Here is a 21079-nt window from a genome sequence, read left to right as displayed (position 1 = left end):
TCACAACTCTCAACAAAGATATATTCTATTCAGAAATAATGACTGAGGATATTCTGTGGCTGGCTAAGAATGAAAACAAAAAATCTACAATGTTATGAAGGTGAATGACAGACCCAAAGATTAGGAAAGGCTTAGAAACAAGTAAAGGGGAAATTAGAATATCAGAGTTAACTACCTGGAGAGATAAGAATAAACAGTAAAAGCTGTTGCAAATATATAAAAGGGAAGAGAGTGGCTAAAGTAAATGTCCTCTTAAAGGATAAGACTGGGACTTAATAATGTTAAATAAAATGGTCGATGGGTGGTGCTCGACAGACTGGAGGGGCTGATTGTGGACAAGTCCCCAGGACCGGATGGAATGCACCCGAGGGTCCTGAAAGAAATGGCGGAGGTGATAGTGGATGCCTTGGTGGTTATTTTCCAGACGTCGCTGGATTCCGGGGAAGTGCCGGAAGATTGGAAAACGGCTAATGTTACGCCGTTGTTTAAGAAGGGTGCCAGGCAAAAGGCAGGGAATTATAAGGCCTGTTAGTTTAACGTCTGTTGTAGGTAAAATGTTAGAATCTGTCATCAAGGAGGAAATAGCGAGGCATCTTGAGGGGAACTGCTTGATAGAGCAGACGCAGCACGGTTTCGTTAAAGGGAAGTCGTGTCTGACAAATTTACTGGAGTTCTACGAGGATGTGTCTAGGGCGGTGGATAGAGGAGAGCCGGTGGATGTGGTCTTTCTGGATTTTCAGAAGGCGTTTGACAAGGTACCTCACAAGAGGTTATTGCAGAAGGTAAGGGGGCATGGAGTTGGGGGTAGGGTGTTAGCGTGGATAGAGGACTGGTTGTCAAATAGGAGGCAGAGAGTGGGGGTCAATGGGTGCTATTCGGATTGGCGGATGGTGACTAGTGGAGTGCCCCAGGGTTCGGTGCTGGGGCCTCAGCTATTTACCATTTATATAGATGATCTGGAGGAGGGAACCGAGTGTAGGGTGTCGAAATTTGCTGATGACACCAAAATTGGTGGAAAGGCAAATTGTGCAGAGGGTGGGGAGAGTCTACAGAAGGATCTAGATAGGCTGGGCGAATGGGCCAGGAAATGGCAAATGGAATTTAATGTTGGCAAGTGCGAGGTGGTCCACTTTGGTAGGAAGGATTATTACTTATGTGGAGAAAAATTGCAGCAGGCGACGGTGCAGAGGGACCTCGGGGTCCTTGTGCATGAGTCGCAAAAACCCAGCTTGCAGGTGCAGCAGGTGGTCGGGAAGGCGAATGGGATGCTGGCCTTCATCACGAGGGGGATTGAATATAAAAGTAGGGAGGTCTTGCTGCGGCTGCATAGGGCATTGGTGAGGCCGCAGCTGGAGTACTGTGTGCAGTTTTGGGCGCCGTACTTACGCAAGGATATTTTGGCCTTGGAGGGAGTGCAGAGGAGGTTTACTAGGCTGATGCCGGAGTTGAGGGGGTTGAGCTGTGAGGAGAGGCTGAATAAATTGGGCTTGTACTCGTTAGAGTTTAGAAGAATGAGGGGAGATCTCATTGAGACGTATAAGATGATGAATGGGATGGATAGGATAGAGGTGGAGAGACTCTTCCCGCTCAGAAAGGATAGTAGGACTAGGGGGCACAGCCTCAAGATAAAGGGGCGGTTTAGAACGGAGTTGAGGAGGAACTTCTTCACTCAAAGGGTGGTGAATCTCTGGAATTCTCTGCCCGTTGAAGTGGTGGAGGCTACCTCGCTAAATATTTTTAAGACGCGGGTTGATGGGTTTTTGGTAAGAGAGGGGATTAAGGGTTATGGGGAGAGGGCGGGAATGTGGAACTGAGCCAAGACAGATCAGTCATGATCTTATTGAATGGCGGGGCAGGCTCAAAGAGCTAGTTGGCCTACTCCTGCTCCTATTTCTTATGTTCTTATGTTCTTAAGTATTCTATCTTCACGGTAGGAGACCAATTAATAATAGTTGAAAATCAAAGGGCAAAAGGGAGGGTGGAACTTAAAATCATTATCAGCAGAGGAAAAGTGATCGGCCAAAAGTCTGCAAAGTCTCTTGGACCTCATGACTTGCAAGTTTGGGTCTTAAAATAAGGGGCTGCAGAAATAGTGGATGTATTGGCTGTAATCTTCCAAAATTCCCTAGATCCTGGAAAGGTCCCAGCAGATTGGTAAACCACAAACCTCTGTTCAAGAAAAAAGACAAACAAAGTGAGAAATTAGATGTCAGTCAGTTAGCCTAACATCTGTCATTGGGAAAACATTGAATCTATTATTAAGTAAGTAGTTTCAGGATATTTAGAAAATTATAATACAACCTAAGCAGAGTTAGCATGATTTTCTGAAAGGGTGACCATGTTTGACAAATTTGTTACACTTCTTTGAAAAGGTTCCCTCTCGGAAAAGCAACAGCAGCCAAATTTGTTACACCATGGTTGGCTCTGACGCATGGGAGAGATGTAAAAAGTACAATTGTGCAATTGTTATAGGGGCTTCAATTGTAAGGAGAATAGATAGGCGTTTCTAACCACAAATGAGATTCAAGGATAGCATGTTACCTCCCTGGTGCTAGAATCAAGGGTGGCTCAGAGTGGCTATGGGATATTCGGCAGGGGAGGGTGAACAGTCAGTGGTTGTGGTACAAATGATGTAGGAAAAAGGGTGATGTTGTTCTAATAGCAGAATATAGGGAGTTAGGAAGTAAGTTGAAAAGTAGGACCTCAAAGGTAGTAATCTCAGGATTACTACCAGTGGCAGCGCTAGATCAAGCAGAAATAGCTTGATATCTCAGATGAATACGTGGCTGAAGCGATGGTGTGAGACTGAGGATTTCAGATTCCTGGAATGTTGGGACTGGTTCTGGGGGAGGTGGGACAAACTGGATGGGTTGTACTTGGACAGGACCGGGACTGGGGTCGGGGGCAGTATTTGCTGGAGTGGTTGGTGAGAGTTTAAACTAAAATGGCAGGGGGATGGGAACCTATTCAAGGAGACAGAAGGGGGAAATAAGGATAAGAACAAAAGGCAAGGAATGAGAAAAATAATAGGCAGAGAAGTTAAGGTCCAGAGTCAAACAACACCACAGTAGAAAAACAATGGGAACAGGACAAGAAATTTCTTTCAAAAAAAAAACACGCCTGAAGGCTTTCTTGCCTTAATGCGCAGAGCATTGGCAATAAAGTGGGCAAATTTATCGTGCAAATAGATGTAGGCAGGTCCAATATAGTTGTGATAATGGAGACATAACTGCAGGGTGACCAAGGATGGGAATTGAATATTCAGGGGTATTCAGTATTAAGGAAGGATAGACAGAAAGGAAAAGGTGGTGAAGTTGCATTGCTGGTTAAAGAGGAAATTAACACAGTAGTGAGGAACGATATTGGTCTGACAATGTGGAGTCTACATGGGTAGAGTTGAGAAACAGCAAGGAACAGAACACATTACTGGGTGTTTTATATAGACCCCCAACTGTAGTGCACAAAATAAGTGGAAACATAGAAATTAGGAGCAGGAGTTAGCCTTTTCACGTCTCAAACCTGCTCCACCATTCAGCATGCTCTTTGCTGATCTGGGCAAATCAAATTAATAACAAAACCATAGAGAAGTGACATAGTTGATTCTGAGTCTAGGGTCCAGAGTCTCAATGATGTTGAGGCGCAGGTTGGATTGAGGGATATTACTTAAAGGATGACAGTGGATAGGCAATGGCAAACACTCAAAAGGCAGATGGATGAATTACATGATTTGTTCATTCCTGTTTGGCCCAAAGAAAAATGTAGGAAAGGTGGCCAAACCATGGCTTACAAAGGAAATTTAAGATAGCATTTAATCCAACGAAAAGTAACGCAAAAAAAAGACCTGAGAATTGAGAGCTGTTTGGAATTTAACAAAGGCTGACAAAAGGATTAAGAAGGGGAAAATAGAGTATAAGAGTAAGCTTGCGGGAAACACAAACTTTTACAGTCAGTTTTTATAGTTAGGACAAATGTAAGATATAAGGCAAACTCTCACAGTCAGAAACAGGGGAATTTATAAAGGGAACAAAGAAATGGCTGACTAACTAAGTGCATTCTTTGGCTCTGTCTTCACAAAGAAAGGCACAAATAATGTACCAGAAATACTGGGGAACATGGGCTTTTGTGAGAGGGAGGAACTAAAGGAAATTAATACTAATAGAAAATGGGATTGAAGGCTAATAAATCCCCAGTGCTTGATAATCTACATTTCAGAACATTTAAGCAAGTGGCCCGAGAGATAGTGGATGCATTGGTGTTCATCTTCCAAAATTCACTGCACTCTAGAACAGTTCCTATAGATTGGAGGGTAGCTAATGTAACCCCACTATTTGGAAAGGGAGGCAGTGAGAAAACAGGGAATTATAGACCAGTCAGCTTGACATTGGTAGTGGGGGAATAACATTTAGTAACAGAGCACTTGGGAAACAGTGGCTGGATTGCACAGTCAGCACGGATTTATGAAAGGGAAATCATGCTTGACAAATCTACCAGAATTCTTCGAGGATGTAACTAGTAGAGTTGATGAGAGGGAGCCAGTGAATGGACTTTCAGAAGGCAGTCGACAAGGTCCCACATTAGAGATTAACATGTAAAATTAAAGCTCTTGGGATTGGGGGTAGTGTATTAAGATGGATAGAAAACTGTTTGGCAGGTGGGAAATAGTAGAAATAAATGGGCCTTCTTTTAAGTGGCAGGCAGTAACTAGTGGGGTACCACAGGTATCAGTGTTTGGATTTAATGATCTGGATGAGTATAAGACAAAAAGCTTCGACAGCAATACACAGTAGATATGAGTCAGGATAATACACAAGTGAAGCTTGCGAAAACTCTTGTGTTGTTTGTCAATATACCATTTTTCTTTGCAAAGTATTCTGGATTCAGGTGATGTATCTGTTGCTCATGTTCTTTTACTTCATGAAGCAATCTTTTGGTGAGGAAACCTATTAAAGTGATAAACTTGCAGAAAAATAAACAGTAAACACTTATAAATCTATATAGCTAAACTTGCCCTAGTTGCTTACACAAAAACTCATTTTCCATTGAAGAGGCAAAATTATGTTGAAGGTAACACTTGACAACATATATTTTGATTCTGCAATCAGCTTTTGATGTACAAAGTCAGATAAAAATACTGAATTCTGTGTTTTAAGATGCGGGTTGATAGGTTTTTGATAGGCAAGGGGATTAAGGGTTATGGGGAGAGGGCGGGAATGTGGAACTGAGCCACGACAGATCAGCCATGATCTTATTGAATGGCGGGGCAGGCTCGAGGGGCTAGATGGCCTACTCCTGCTCCTATTTCTTATGTTCTTATGAGGGAACTTTTTTTTTTAACAGGACTAGACGGCTAGACGCAGGAATGTCTCCTGTTAATGAGAGAGTCCAGAACCAGTCACAGTCTGAGGACGTGGGGTAAACCGTTTAGGACTGACATGAGATAGTTCTTCATCCAGAGAGTGATTAAAAATATGGAATTCTCTACCACATGAAGCAGTTGAGGCCCAAGACAAATGCAAAGTATTAATTTAGTACCTTAGCCATATCACTAGATTGATACCAGGGACAAAGAGGAAGAGCAACTGCCATCTGCTAGCGATAACAGCTCACAGCTCTCAACTCTCTCTCTTTCTGGCTGGCTCTTTTGGCTTCACCTATATCTTAGAGAAAGCACTATCTAGATAGCAAAGATACCAAAGAAGAAAAGTTCCAGACAGAAGAATCAGCAGAGAAGGCCCAGAATATTCCAGACGAGACACGACTTGGTTATAATTTAGAGAATGACTAAATCCTATTTTTGTTAATGAGTGGGAGTTGTATTTATTTGAATAGTGTACCATTAGAATCTTGTTTTATTTGGGAATAGTTAATAGGAGGGATATATTCAGTTTGTTAACACTTTTTTTAGTTAATTTTTTCACTGTTAGATAAATAAATTGTTACGTGTTGATTTTAGAGTAAGTGTCAGGGATTTATTTTCTATTTAACCACTAGAAGTTGCTGAAGAGCAGGTCACACCACACACTTCTTACAGATTATAAGGCGAGGTGCTTCGGTGTTAGTTCTCAGATGGTGGATCAACCTCTGTTTTATAACAGTTCCTATGCTCATATTTCCCCTGCCTCCAATTGAAAATCCCCTTTTTGGTTGCCAGTCAGCTGCACTCTTTCTCTTGGTATCCTTTCATTATTTATATGCCTGTAAATTAAGAGTTTCCTGCATGCTTCACCAATATTTTGGTCATGTTGTCATTATATTGCTGTCTGACAAATATACCAATTGAATGAAGGCACCTGCTGAATAGTGTTAGCAAGACTGAATAGACTGCAGAGTCAGAAGGGCTACTATGATTCAGATTTTTTTATGTGGGCCTTGAAGTTCATGATGTGATGCCACATCAGTTTTATACATGTAACCAGAATGATTTACTACCCGGAACCACAAATGTAGGATGCTGCAGAATATAGTGCCGGCATGGATCAAAATGAATCAAATTAACTCAATGGATTTTAGCAACTATTTAATGAGATGGCTTGCAGATGTACAATGTGGTTGTTCAGCTAGCAGGATATCACTTGCAAATATGTGTTGACTTTTAAATTTTGTTCAGTTTAAAATCCTCTTCAAATGTCATGAATAGAAAGTGAAGCTGTGATGAGAGTATCCATGGGGATGAGTGACCATAAACTAAAGAATTCTTTGTCAAGGTGGATAATGATGATGATGATACTGAGACCAGAGTCCTGCATCTCGATAAAGGTAACTATGATGATATGAGGCATGAATTGGCCATGATGGGCTGGGAAACATTACTGAAAGGAAAAACAGCGGATTGACAATGGCAGGCATTTAATGAATGAATAGATGAATTCCAAAAATTGTTTTCTCCTATTTGGCGCAAGAGTGAAAAGGGAACTGTGGCCAAGCCATGGTTATAAGGCAAATTAGAGACAGTACTAGACTCAAAGAAGAGACATACAATTGACAAGAAAAACAATAGACCTGAAGATTGGAAGGGTGTCGTGCTGTAGAGGGAGTGTAGTGAAATTTACCAGGCTGATTCCTGGGATGGCAGGTCTGTCACATGAGGAGAGACCAAGTCAGTTAGGATTATATTCATTGGAATTTAGAAGAGTGAGAAGGGGTCTCATAGAAACTTTTAAACTTCTTACAGGAATAGACAGGTTAGATTCAGAAAGAATGTTTCCACAGTTTGAGGATAAGGGATAAACCTTTTAGACCTGAGGTGAGGAGATGAATCTGCAGAATTCACCACCACAAAGTAGTTGAGGCCAAAATATGGTGAGATTTCAAGAATCAATTGGATATAACTCGAGGTTAAAGGGATCAAGGGATGGGGAGGGGGAAGGGTGATGAGGATATTATATTTGATGATCAGCCATGATCAAAATGAATGATAGAGCAGGCTCGAAGGGCAAACGGCTTACTCCTTCTATTTTGTGTTACTGTGTCATTCCAAAATCTCATATTTACACTATCAGTTAAAATCTGAATGAATTGACTAAGCATATAAGCAGGGCATCTCCCTGAAGTAGGTTTCATCCAAGGACCAATATTTTTAAGTGTACTAAAAATAGCCTGAGGAATTGCCATCCATTTGTTGAAATTGATTTATATGCTTTTAGCAACGAACAGGTAACCGGATTCTTGTGATATTCTCATTTCACTGTATTTAAAAATAAACAATTAACTGAATAACTAATACAATTACTTGTGTGCAGTTTGATCCCCTTACCTTAGGAAGGAATATTTTTGTAATGAAAGTTCACCGGACTTGTTCCTGGGGTGGCAGGACTGTCCTCTGAAAAGAAATTGGGGAAACTGGGCCTGTATTCATAGAGTTCTGAAGAATGAGAGGTGATCTCATTGAAACTTACAAAATACTTGAAGGGATAGACTGGGTAGATGCAAGTTAAGTGTATCCTGTGGTTGGGGGTTTCTAGAACTAGGGGACACAATCGGATACCATTTAGGACTGAGATGAGGAGAAATATTTTATTCGGAGGTTGGAATTCTCATTGAGTATGTTTAAAGTAGAGGTTGACATATTTCTAAATGCCAATTATGTAAGAGAGTATGGGGATAATGTGGCAGAAAAGGCATTGAAGTGGATGATCAGTCATGATATTGAATGGGGAACAGGCTTAATAGGTTGAATGGCCTACTCTGATGTTCCCATGTTTCCAAATCCAAAGTATTGGGAAATAGCAAATTGTGCCTATGTTCATTGGAGTTTAGAAGAATGAAAGATGATCTTATTGAAACATGTGATACCCTGAGGGAACTTGACAGGGTAGATGCTGAGAGGGGAAGGGTGTATCTAGAATTGGGGGCCATAGTTTCAATATAAAGGATCTTTCCTTTAAGATGGGAAAAAGGTGAAATTTCATCTGTGTGGTTGGTATGTGAAATCCTTTCTCCCAGTATGCAGTAGAGGCTGGGTCATTAAAGGTTTTATCAGACAGATTATTTGCTTGACAAAGGTGTTGAGAGTTATGAGGGATAGGCCAATCCATATTCTTTATGTTCTAATGTTACTAAATTAATTCTGATCATTCACAATAGTTTTAAAATATGGTTAACACATTGGGTTATTGGGTTTTCATGTTACCGTGCATATTTAAAATTCTCGTCTCAAAAGATGTAATTTGTTCCTTTTCAATGCAAAGTCAATTTAAAGTCCAAAAAAGCCAAAATCAGAAATTTGCTTATAGTGTTCACGTAATGTTACGGTTTGCGTTCTACTTAAGACTTTGTGCAAATTGGAGCAAACCTGCAGAGTATTGTGCCAATATTCTGATTGGTAAATCCCTGTGTTAACATTTATAAAAGAATTATGTTTCCTCATTGAGGAAAAAAATGGGAAAGCAATGATCCAAGTACAGTGACTTTGAAAAATTGTAGTATTTCAGGGAACTTTATATACACCATGTATTTTTGGTTCAATCTTGATCTGGCTGCTAATTAGGTTGAAATACCTGACTGGTTTTGCTAAATGTGGTTTTAATTTCTGAACTTTAAAATCCAATAATACCAAAAAAAGGTTTTCAAAACAGGGATAATGTTTACATTCGTTTTTAAGCTGAATGTATGCAACTGTTTGCGATTCCTGTAATAGTTGTTCTGGAGTTAATTGAGTTGGCATGAAAATCTTTTTTCTCACACCCTTGATACAACTGTAAAGACAAATACAACTGTAGAATAAAATGGTATCGCCATGAGGCTATCACAGAGGTCCCAGCCATTAGTCATTCATGTGTTGATGAGCAAATTAACTTGCCACTTAATACTCACGTAACTGTCAATGCATTGTTTCAAGTTTAAAACTTGTATGGATGCAAACCTCTTTATTTGGTTAATAAACTGTTTAAGAAAAGCATATTTGAATTGTTGCCAGTTTACACGAAACACACACGTACACTAAAGACATTGAGTGTTTGGAATTATTTTGTACACCTTAGTAAATCAGACTAATTTTAAAAGAATATTTTGGAAATAGTATGAACTGTGTCTGAAATGAGGAATTTTCAGTCCTGATGTATGAAAATGAATATTGAAATTTATTGACTATAAAACTACATGTTTTCCCATTGTAGTAAATAATGTTCTAAGCTGTCTGTTGCATATTCCTTGTACTCATTTTTAGTTTGCCAAATACAACTCCTTTCTTTACTGTGCCACACACCTATGCACACGAGAGAATCTGCAGTGACACTTGAAGTAAATGTACGATAACAACATGCATTTTGAGGCGATTGCAGTTAAACTCGTCTTGTATGCAAATTTTAAATATAAATAGACAGCTCAACAAGTTCTGCATGGAACCAAATTTTTCAAATTCAGTTTGTATTAAGATGTCAAGTTAACCAACTTCCTGTGTCACTGCAAGTGAATTAAGACAGATGATAGACTGCACCAGTTCAAGTAGATGGCTCACTGCCACTTTCTCTAGGGCAGCTCGGGATAAAATGCTGGCATTGCTAGCAATGCCTACATCCCATTAGAGAGTGAAAGGAAATGTTTAGTGGTTATAATTTTACTTTTGTTCGGAAATACGTGGACTAACTTGAATATTATTACTCAGAGTGGAATTTTTTTTTAAAAGTTGATACTGTCCATTTGAAAAAGCTTTAATGTTTGGCAAGTTATTTTATTATGTGGAATTGTGTTTTTCATTACCTTGCAATTACAGTATTCAGTTTTAAACTTTGTTTTCCCATTATTGGGCATTTTAAGCATAGTTTTCAGGATGAGTCATTTTTTAGCTTGAGGGTTGAATCCAACTGTGCCCATTATGGTACTGCTATTGCTAATATCAGTCAGCACAGACTGGTGTTTGAACTTGTCCTTCTCCTACACCTGCACTTCCTAACTCTTGAACATTTCTTACTGATTTTAGTGGGGTAGAAATTGTGTACCAAATATATATACAGACTGGAGTGTTGCTTGTCATCAAAGTATTTTTAATAGCTGTCATCTTTGAGTAAGAATGTGTTATTGCTGTTATTGTTTAGTTCCGTGAAGGTTGGCCTCCTCCATGCATATTGAGGGAGTGATAAAAATCTTGTTTCACTTAAAGACAGTTAGTACCTGTTACCTTCAGTAGCACCACACTTCATATCATATCAATGATCATTCTTGGCCTTTATGCCCAGGATTCTCCAATGTTGTTTGTCCTGCCAGCAAGAGCAGAGAATTTGGCGCTCAGCCAAAACTCCATTTACTGCAGCAGAACTGGAGAATCCCAGCTGGGGGTGAGGTCGGAGAATTATGGTCTAAATCTCTCTGACTTGAAACACTTGCCTTGCTAAAGTTACCTCCTTAAAGCTTGATTTTATTTTTCATATTAAATTCTTTTGTCTATTTAAAACAATTCCTAATTAATTTTAGAAAAACGCAATGAATTAAAAACGTGAATGTTACTTCCATATTTTGGAAGCTTATTTCAATATTTTGATGAACACCAGGGCAGGGTATAACAAAAATCCAAAAATCTGAAAGATCATTCCTTTATAATTTGTTGTTGCTAACTTTTTATTGCTTGCTGTTATTTTTCAGTGCACCCTATCTTATTGATTCTATCATTGCCAGATGCATATTCAAAATCTTCTCATGATCCTTCTGGTCTCCAAACATGCTTATCGCCATATGCTTATCCTCCCTGCTTCACTGTTGAAATTAAAGTGAATTGCACAATCTTTGCTTGCAATATATTCTTTCCTTTCTCTAAACTTCAACAACCTTCACCTCCATGGTTTTGTTTACTAGCAAACTTTGAGGTCTTTCAATCCAAATTTTTATGATCCCCAAGTTGTCGGTAAAGTCCAGGGACTGAAAGTTTTGTTTAAAGTGGACAATGGGGGCAACCTTATCAGAAATGGGCAAAGTGTCAGTTCTGGCAAGAAAACTGGTGTGAAGCTCTTCAGCTCCATTGACCAGTTTTTTCTCTCTAGATTTTGAGCCTCTTAGTTTGAAAAAAAAATTAGCATGGTTTACGCCATCATCCTGGAAAGGCAGTGACTCTTAGAGCCAGGCATTATGGGTGTGAACCTGATTACATTGCCACTGAGAGGCGGGGAAAATGTGAGATCGCTATCTTGCTGGCGAGATTTGCAGTTCCTGTTTTTTGCCAGATTTTAAGCCCCCTCCAGAGATCTTGCGCAGGGAGAGTGCGGGCTCAAGCTATTACCTGGAGTTTGAGATTCAAAACACTTGTCCAGAAAGGGGCATAGTGGCACAGTGGTTAGTACTGCTGCCTCACAGCTCTGGGGACCCAGGTTCAATCCAAGCCTCGGGTAACTTTCTACATGGGGTTTACACCTTCTCCCTGTGTCTGAGTGGGTTTTCTCCGGGTGCTCCAGTTTCCTGCCACTGTCCAAAGATGTGCGGGTTAGGTTGATTGGCCATGCTAAATTAACCCTAATGTCTGGGGGATTAGCAGGATAAATATGAGGGGTTACAGGAATAGGAACTGAATAGGATTGTAATTGGTGCAAAGTCAGTGTGCAGAATGGCCTCCTTCTGCACTGTCGATTTCTATGAATAAAGTCACAAAATATGTGAGTTTTGAGCAAATTAAAAATAAACTTTTTACTACAGACCAGACAGATCTATCCTATATATTAGGTACGTATGATTTAGTGGGCAAACTGATTGAACACACTGCATAATAAATGACAAATGTGACCATGGATTTCCCAACAACTCACCAGATGTCAGTAACACTGAATCACCAATCTAATTGAAACCCTAATTTTCTCACAAGGGATTCCAATTTTCACCTTAGATCTTTCTTTGGAATTCTCTCAAAGTCCACGTGGTATGGTATCAATGACAGACCACTTTGCAGGCTTTGAATCTTATCTCCTGAGATTCTGGTATGTGAATCAGAGCCCTCAAATCTCCAACTAACTCAAGTGTTGGAGACTTTTTTGGAGGGCTCCAGCTGCAGGGGAATTGGCCATTGGACGTTGCAACTTCCTAGGCAATTCGTGCAGAATTCTTGCGTTGGGAAGAGGTACTTCAGGAGTATGACCTCTGGCACCCTCAAGATCCGGGCCTCTGTTACTGTCTTGTCACCTTTTATGTACAGTGGCTTTCCTTGGGATAATCCAGTGTCAATTGAAAGTCATTTCCCTCAGTCTTCTGAGAATCCCTGGACTGACTTTCAACAGCAAGACCCACTCTGATGACTCCTTCTCCCAGCTACGCCAGGGTGAATCTTCCAGTCTCCTCAAATTTACGCTTGTCCCATTTCTTTAACCAGAGAATGTACTCTCATCCACATACTACCTGGTGACAATTAGACAACAGCACTTTTGCTCTCTTGTTCATAGCATCCCTCTCTTTCAGTATCTCTCTTGGCAGGATCTTCTGGTCTTGCCTGTTGGCTGAGTGGTGCCAAAGCCACTGCATTGGGTCTGAAAAGCCCTGACCTTGCTGTTTCACCTGTACTCTGGCTCTGTTTTTTCTTTCTCTCTCATCTCTTTTCTGTGTTAGGTATGCCCTGCACCTGGTAAGCTTTTAGTCCCAGAACATTTTCAGTGTAATTTCCTTTAACATATTCACTACCAGTTTCCTTCTGCCTCTACTTCTAGGGGCAGTGTTTTTATCCTCCAGATTCTCATACAGAACCACTTTCGTCTCTATTTAAACTGAGTTTATTAAACTAACTCAAGTAGAAAAAATCTAAGTGAACGCATCTCTTTGTTAAATGTCATTTTACTTATCTGATAAATATGCATTATGATGGTTCAGCTTTTTGAACACCTTTTTCCGACCACTTAGATTTTCTGGCTGCAATTGGGCAATTAAGGTAGATGGCATTCTGTACTGGTATGCATGCTGAGTAAAAAGTGCTCCAAAGACCATTTTTCAGCCACTGGTACCTCTCACTTACTTGCGTGTCCAGTGTTTGTCAAGAATTTGATTGATGAGCATCCATACTTCAACTGGCAAGTTATTTGAAAAAGTCAGTAAATGTCAATTATGTAAAAGCAGTTTGCATATGCAAATAAGAGTCTCCTCAGCACTGAACTTTGCACCAAAAGTATCACCTTTGAATTCTGACATAAAAATATATATTTATTCTTTGAGGATAAAACAAAAATAGAGTCAGCATTCCAGTTCATTTCAGAAATATTAAGAAGCCTGTTGCCATATTGAACATTAGAAAAAAGGCCACACATCATAGTTGACCTTAATAATGGTGTTTTTTTGTTACAATGCAGTAGCTTGTTGGGCCATTTCAATGGGTGTTAAAGGTCAACCTCATAGTCCAGGAATGATCATGTCTCAGCTACTGTGTAGCAGTGGCGCAGCTTCCTGATCATGAGAAGACAACAGTGAACTAGGTGCATTTTTATGAAAGTCCAGGAGTTTTCATGTTCATTGTTCATTGTCTCTAAATAATTCTATTTTGTCAACTATTGTGAGGATAAAAGTAAGTAATTTTTATATTATTTCTTCTCTTTTAGTTGGCCTGATCCAGCGGTTCCTCGTGTTGCAGCTTTGTGTGCCTGTAGGACAAGACTTCTCTACAGAATTGCTGTAAGAATGAACATTGCTAAATATTTGATGTGTTAGACAGTTTATAAATTGAACCACAAATGATATTCATTAATTGCAAGTGGTAACTCCTGCAACGGAAGAATGACTTAGGCTGGCTTCAAGTAATTAAGCTAATTTAATTGTTGGTTCTCAACAAGTGGTGTACTAGGCACCAACATGGGAATTAAAAGCGCACACCATCTGTTTTGCAGTAACTTTCTTAATTACAGCAGTGACATCTCAGAGCTATAGTTCAGAAGTGTATGTGAGTAAAAGACTGTCATGACAGTATGAATAAATTCAAAATGGCTTAAGAGATTTAAATTTGTCCTCATTTCGTAGTGCGGCAACAACTTGTGTTTTACACCTTTAATGTCAAAGTCCCAAAAGCACTTCACAGGAACATTATAAAACAAAATTTGGCACTTATACTAGGGTAGATGAGCAAAAGATTACTTAAAGAAGTAAATTTTAAAGAGCATTCAGCTTGAAAGAGGAAAGAACGGTAACGGAAGGCATTCCAGAGCTTCATGATCTTGACAACTGATGGTGAGGGAAAGGATAATTTGGGAATTGTATTGTGATGCAATTTAGCTGGGAAGAATTTGTTTCTGATAACTTGCACAGATTTTCTTTGCTATAATTGGATCATGTAAGTGATGAAAAAATGCTAACTTAAGAATATAGAGCAGCAATACTAAGTAATTTGCAGTTGACTGGTATGCTTTTTGGTGGGTGGACTGACTATAAATCTGCTGAATAATATTCAGCTTTCATAAAGTTGAATAGACATGAGGTGTGCAGTGACAATAATACTCTGCAGGTAAAACACAGAAATACTTTTGCTATTGCATGCCCTTGAACTGGGGGATTTGAGCAAGGTATGTGTTTAATATAATGTTGAATTAAAAGCTGACACAAACATTTATCTAATTATGATTGTGGCAGTCAACGACACTATTTGGAATAGTTTGATTACAACAAAAGAAGTACAGAATGTTAAACTGCTAATGGATCAGCAACAAAGTATTGTCGTTTATTTGAGCATAGAGGAGGGAGGAGAAAATTGCCTTTACTCTTCCTCTATCTTCATTTTAAATAATTTTGTTTTGATTTACTGCAACTGTCCGTAACATGCATTTGCATGTTGACCTGGCCATTTCTGTCATGACAGTTAAACTACACATTTGTCATAAAGATTGTGGACTACTAGATCATCATGCTATGCAAGGAAAAAATGTGGAGTAATAATATTTTGATAGTAAATAATGCATGTAAAGTCACTTCTGCATAATAATTTTTGGATATTAATTACCTCAAAGTTTTTCTAGCATTTATAATACATTTCCCTGTGATTGATTTGAAACTAAAGCACCCTTGGACAGACAGAATGTTTTTCTCCAGAGCAAGATTACTTTTGCACACATTCTTGGTGGTTGTTCGGAAGGGAGCATTAAATTATGTCTACTTCAATCTGAGAGCAATTTCATTTTAATATATTGTGTTTTTTGGGTTTCAATTTCTTTAGAAAAGCATGGTCAGAATTCTCACCAAGAAGTTCTACGTATTGAATTTGTGTGAAAACTGGAGTAATTCACGCTGTTTTTTTTCAGTTCAGAAAAGTGCACACTTTGTGTACTGCAGAGGCCACCAGCGTGAATATCATTAAATTTCAGGGGCAGGGCATATTCCTGTTGGAAAGGCTGAAATCAGCATGCCAAGTGACTTACTGTGCATGCACCAATCTGTCAGTGCCGAGATCGGTGCATGTGCAGTGGCCCTGCACTGCTGGCCTCCAATTGCTGGCCAACCCCACAATCACCACAACACTGGCTCTCTGCCCTGTCCCCCCCTCCTCCCAATTCTCACTGGTGCCCTAACACAGCCCGCTGTGATCCCCAGCACACCCCGCCCAGCCCACTGTGATCTCCAGCACCCTCCAGACAGTAAACCGCACCCGCCCCCAACCCGCAGTCCTGACATTTCCCCACTGTCCAGTAGGCTGACTGCTGCTCCGATCTGCTTTCCCCTATGCAGAGTGACAGTGGGACCCCCCCACCCCCCGCCCACTGATCACCCCATCGGGCACTGCTCCATTTGGGCAGTGCCAGGGAGCTCAGGTTGGCACTGCCAGGATGCCAATGCCCAGGGGCCATCCCCTCACAGCCCAACACTCTTGGATGCTCCAATTCCCCCAATAATCCCCCTTCACTCCAGTTGGGGCTGAACTGCTAGCTCCCCAAAGATGGGGAGCTGCTGTAACCCCCGCTGAACTAAAATCCTCTGGCAGGGTAGGAGATGCTAGTGGGCCTGGAGAATTCAGTTCTATTTTACACTTATATTAAAATCACAATGTGTTCTTTGTGCTTCCCTGCCGATTTCCGGCACAGAGCAGACGCTGCTGGAAATCTGGTGTTGGGAGATGCTAGCAGGGAGCGAACCCACGCGAATCAGCCAATGTGACGATCTCCTGGCCTGCTGCGCTAAGCAATAAGTGCAGCGGGTTGGGAGAATTGCAGCCCATGTGTGTAAAGTTAATGCCTGCATTGTGCAGACCTTGAGCAGATGGCGGAAGCTCTGCCAAACATCCTAAACCTGTGAACTTCCCTTCATTTTGAACTGCATTTTGTGCAAATAATATATTAAAATTTCCACAGGGGACTGAACAAAAGCTGAATGAACAGCACATGAGCACTTCAATGCTGGATCCACAAAAGTTGGCAATAAACTATAATAGCAAAATTTTGTTCAATATAAAAACTGAAGTGTTTTGAATAGGAAAAAAAGATTTGAATCAGCTTTGTTTGATTTTAGAATTTCTACATTAAGCTATTCTGCAAACATTCTGTATTAAACACTTGAAGAGTTATTAAACATTTGAGCTGGCCCAATTGAAAGTATATAACAAGTGACTACAGAATTAAACAGTGTAAGTTGGAGCTGTTGAACCTTGCACCAGTACGTGCATGTATACTGTGTGCCACACCCATGTGTACTATTTAATGATAGATTCAGCAGTCCTCAATTCATTGTGGAGCTATGTTAGAAGATATTGCCACACCGGCTCTCCAATTTATACTGTCTGAACATGGTTTTCTGTTGGTAGAATAGAATTAGTGAATTTACTCAATAATATAATTAAAGTGAGAACTGATGTTTTTCTGGGGTGGTTATTTGTTGTGATCAGTATAAATTATTCAGATACAATGTGTATACACAAAAATTAAAGCATTTAGGGAGTGAAGCCTGTATCCATTGCTGCAGAATACTCTTGCTGCCATGGAGCTTTACTTGGTTTTTATTTTTCTATTTTGTTTAAACAGGCTTAAGTAAGGTGTGTGTGTGTGTGTGTGTGTGTGTAACTTGGTGATGCTCCTTCAAATAGATTGCACGGAAATAGTTAACTTTCAGATGGATATCTTGCACCAATGTGTTCTACACCACAGCATTATGCTAGGGAGTATAGAATTGGGGAGTATGGGTAGACAGGAGTCACATTAAAGCAGTAAAATCCAGAGATCAGTATACTGATTACTGGATCAATCATAATCTCGAGACTCTTACTTGAGCCATGAGCAAATTGGGTAAAGAAAATAAGATTAGGGAATTTAATGCACGGCTCAGACTGGTATGAGAGAAATGGGTTTTGATTCATAAGACACTGGCATCAGTACTGGAGAAAGTGGAAGCTGTACATTTGGGACTGGGTGCTGGGACTTGTGGCAAATTGTATGTTCTGGCAAATTATAACTAAGGCTGCAGAGAGGGTGTTAAATTAAATGCTGGGAGCAAGGGATCACCTGAGGGAAGAGATGGTAAATCAAAATGAAAGTACAAGGGAAGAGAGCAAGGTAGCAATATGGGTAATGATAATTAAAACATGCCAGGAAGGGACAGAATGTACAAATTTGAAAGCACCATAAAATAAAGCCAGAGAATGTAAAAAGACAACTAAGGATTCTGTATCTGAATGTGCATAGCATTCATAACAAAATGGTTAATTGATGGTGCAAATAAAAATATATATGACCTAGTAGCCATTAAAGAGCTATGCTTACAGCATGACCAAGGCTGGGCCCTGACTATTCAAGGATACTTGGACATTTTGGAAGTATGGGAAGCTAGGAATGCTCTGTTAATTAACAATGGCATCAGCACAATAGTGAGAAATACCCTATTTCTAAAGATCAAGATGTAGAATTAGTTTTAGTGGAAATAGGAAATAGCAAAAGTACGAAGTTGTTTATAGCCCTCCTAACTATAGCTCCACACTGAAGGACAGGGTATACATGAAGAAATAAAGGGGGCTTATAAGAAAAGCAATAATCATGGTGCCTGGGGGAAGGTTGAGAGAGGAAGTGTGGGGCCTGGTGGGGGGGAAGAGGGTGTGATGCTTGGCGGGGTTAGGGATAAGTGTGTGTCAGGGAAGAGAGAGCAATTGTGTGACTGGCAAGTGGCGGGGTGAGGGAAGCGTGTTGGGAGAGAGGGAGGGGTTGTGTGACTGTGGGGTAGAGAGGGAATGTGTAACTTAGTGAGAGGAGGTGTACTGAGACAAGATGTTGATGTCCATCACTTTGGCTCACTTCCGGTATCAAGGTTTTCATTCACCCGCGCCTGAGTGCATTTATCGTCTATACTCATCTGTCACAGCAGGTGAGGAGGTTGAGTTAGCACTCTGAAACAGGGAGTGAACCAGAGATGCACACTTGCACTCTATTATCATTTTTATTATTACTCATTAGTTTTTGTTGTCCAGCAAGTTGTTTATTTTCCTATCTTTTTTTGTAAATTCATGTTTAATGTTGTCCCAAACCTTTCTAAAATTTTTGCATCATCCCTTGAGTGAGAATTCTCTTTTGTGGTCACTCAGGCGAAAAGCTTGGACAAGCTGAGATAGACGAATGGGAGGAGGACTGCCTTAATCTTGAGTGCATATACTGTGCTTCTTGGGATCTTTGGGGTGCTTCCTGTGTCCTGGAAAATCTTTTCTGCAGGAAGTGTGGCTACTTGTAGTAGTCCTGGATTTCAAAACTTGAACAGTAGCTAGTGTCACTGCAATGCACCTGTGAGGTTGAGAACTTCATGGGTAGTAGGTTTTTAGATGTGGTCACTCCATAGCTTAAGAATATGCAGGAAATGAGGGAATATGTGACCACCATACATTAAGTAGAAATGGGCAGGTAGTGCAGGAATCGCCTTTGTGCATCTCCCTTTCCAAGCAGTATTCAGTTTTGAATACTGGGGAATGCAACCAGATCCAAATCCATCACACCACGTGTTGTTAAGCTGTATGTGGGTGTGGTGGAATGAGGAAGAATGGAAGAGCAAATAGTGATACGTGATTTGATAGTTGAGGAAATAGACCAAAAAAATTCTACATCCAGGGTGGGCATGAAAACAGAAGCATTGCTGATTTGTTTTTTGGCCGAGTTCAAATCTGCTGTCTTTTGCATTTAGACAAAAAAATCCTCAAAAACAGTTTCACACCTGTGGAGGGAGGGGGCAGATCTTAAATCGCCCAAATGTTGGCAGAGAGCAGCAAATGGCACAATTGTGTATGTGCAAGTCTCTAGCAGCAGAGGCCTGTCACTCAGCCTCTGCTGCTTGTGGCCAGCCTCACCAACAGCAACCCTCCCAGTTGCTTCAGGGGCCTGCAGCCAACTCATTAAGCAGTGATGTGGGAACCAGGAGGAAGACCAAGGTGCACAGAATACTGGGAGAGACGGATAGCACTAATGTAGGAAATGGTAAATATGGTAGACCAGATAATCATAAAATCATAGAAACCCTACAGTACAGAAAAAGGCCATTTGGCCTATCAAGTTTGCACTGACTACAAGGCCCTACCCCCATATCCCTACATATTTACCCACTAATCCCTCTAACCTATGCATCTCAGGACACTAAAGGCAATTTTAGAATGGCCAATCAAACAAACCCGCACATCTTTGGACTGTGGGAGGAAACCAGAGCACCTGGAGGAATCCCACGTAGACACGAGGAGAATGTGCAGACTCCGCACAGACAGTGACCCAAGCCAGGAATCAAGCCCAGGTCCCTGGATCTATGAAGCAGCAGTGCTAACCACTGTGCCTCGTGCCGTCCATTATGGAAAATGGAGAGCCAGACAAAATAAGGAAGGTCCAGAGGGGGGGGCTGAAAAAGCAAATAAGAGAAGCAAAGTGAGAATATGAAAAGAAACTGGCAACCCACACAAAATAGAATTCCAAAGTCTTCTAAAAGCATATAAAACTAAAAGGAGGAGGAGTAGGACAATTAGGGATCAAAAAGGGGATTTGCACATTTAGGCAGAGCGTAGTTAAGGTATTAAATGTATACTTTGCATCTATATTTATCAAAGAAAAAGATGCTACTTAAGCCATGGTGAAAAAGGTGGTAATTAATGCACTAGGATTTAAAATTGAGGGGTTAATTCCCTGGTATCTTATTTGGGCTTCTTTTAAACATTTTAATATGGGAAGAGAATCTAATACTGGTAATTTTTTGTCTTTGACTGGATAGGTTACAGTGCAGCCAAGCGAGTGCAGTCCCGCTGCTGCACAGTGAGGGGGGGGGCGTGGTTTGGAAGAAGACGGTGCGGTCAACAGAGTTGATGATTGTATGGAGGCTGAAAAAGTGACAAAATGTTCCAGTCCAGCAGGATGTAATTTTTGACTTTGTTTTGGGCCATGTCAGTGTTGTGGCAGAGGCACCTTATTGGAGAAAATCAAAGGTGGAATTGCAGGAAAGGGCGGCGTGGAGTTAAGAGGGATGTTGGAGAGGGAAAATAAATTGGAGATAGGGGATGGTTTGCAAGGTCACTATAGCTCTTTTTGTTTTCTTTTGACGAGTAAGTTAAAGCTGATTTTCAAAGGAAGGAAGGTAGTACCAGAAGAGAAACATTCATAGTGTATAAGGATGCCTGCCTACTTTCTGTCCTTTGACAATTTAATAGCTGTTTTGATAATTTCAACCTCAGCCCTTAGGTCTCTTGACATGTGCCCACCTTCCA

General features: G+C 40.5%; 1 protein-coding gene across 2 annotated transcripts in view; it reads left to right on the top strand.

Annotated features, from left to right (window-relative positions):
• cfap20dc (CFAP20 domain containing) overlaps nt 1–21079 on the top strand; it is a 339085-nt gene that overhangs the window by 37157 nt on the left and 280849 nt on the right. For both annotated transcript variants that reach the window (XM_080182992.1, XM_080182995.1), the window contains exon 4: nt 13995–14067. In XM_080182992.1, the coding sequence (XP_080039118.1) occupies nt 13995–14067 (73 nt within the window). The remainder of the gene's footprint in view (nt 1–13994; nt 14068–21079) is intronic.

The sequence above is a fragment of the Carcharhinus amblyrhynchos genome, chromosome 3, assembly GCF_965287045.1.
Source record: "Carcharhinus amblyrhynchos chromosome 3, sCarAmb.v2.hapA, whole genome shotgun sequence".
NCBI classification, from domain to species: domain Eukaryota; kingdom Metazoa; phylum Chordata; class Chondrichthyes; order Carcharhiniformes; family Carcharhinidae; genus Carcharhinus; species Carcharhinus amblyrhynchos.
Note: the sequence above shows the minus strand (reverse complement) of the source record. Positions and strands in the feature narration are given on the sequence as shown.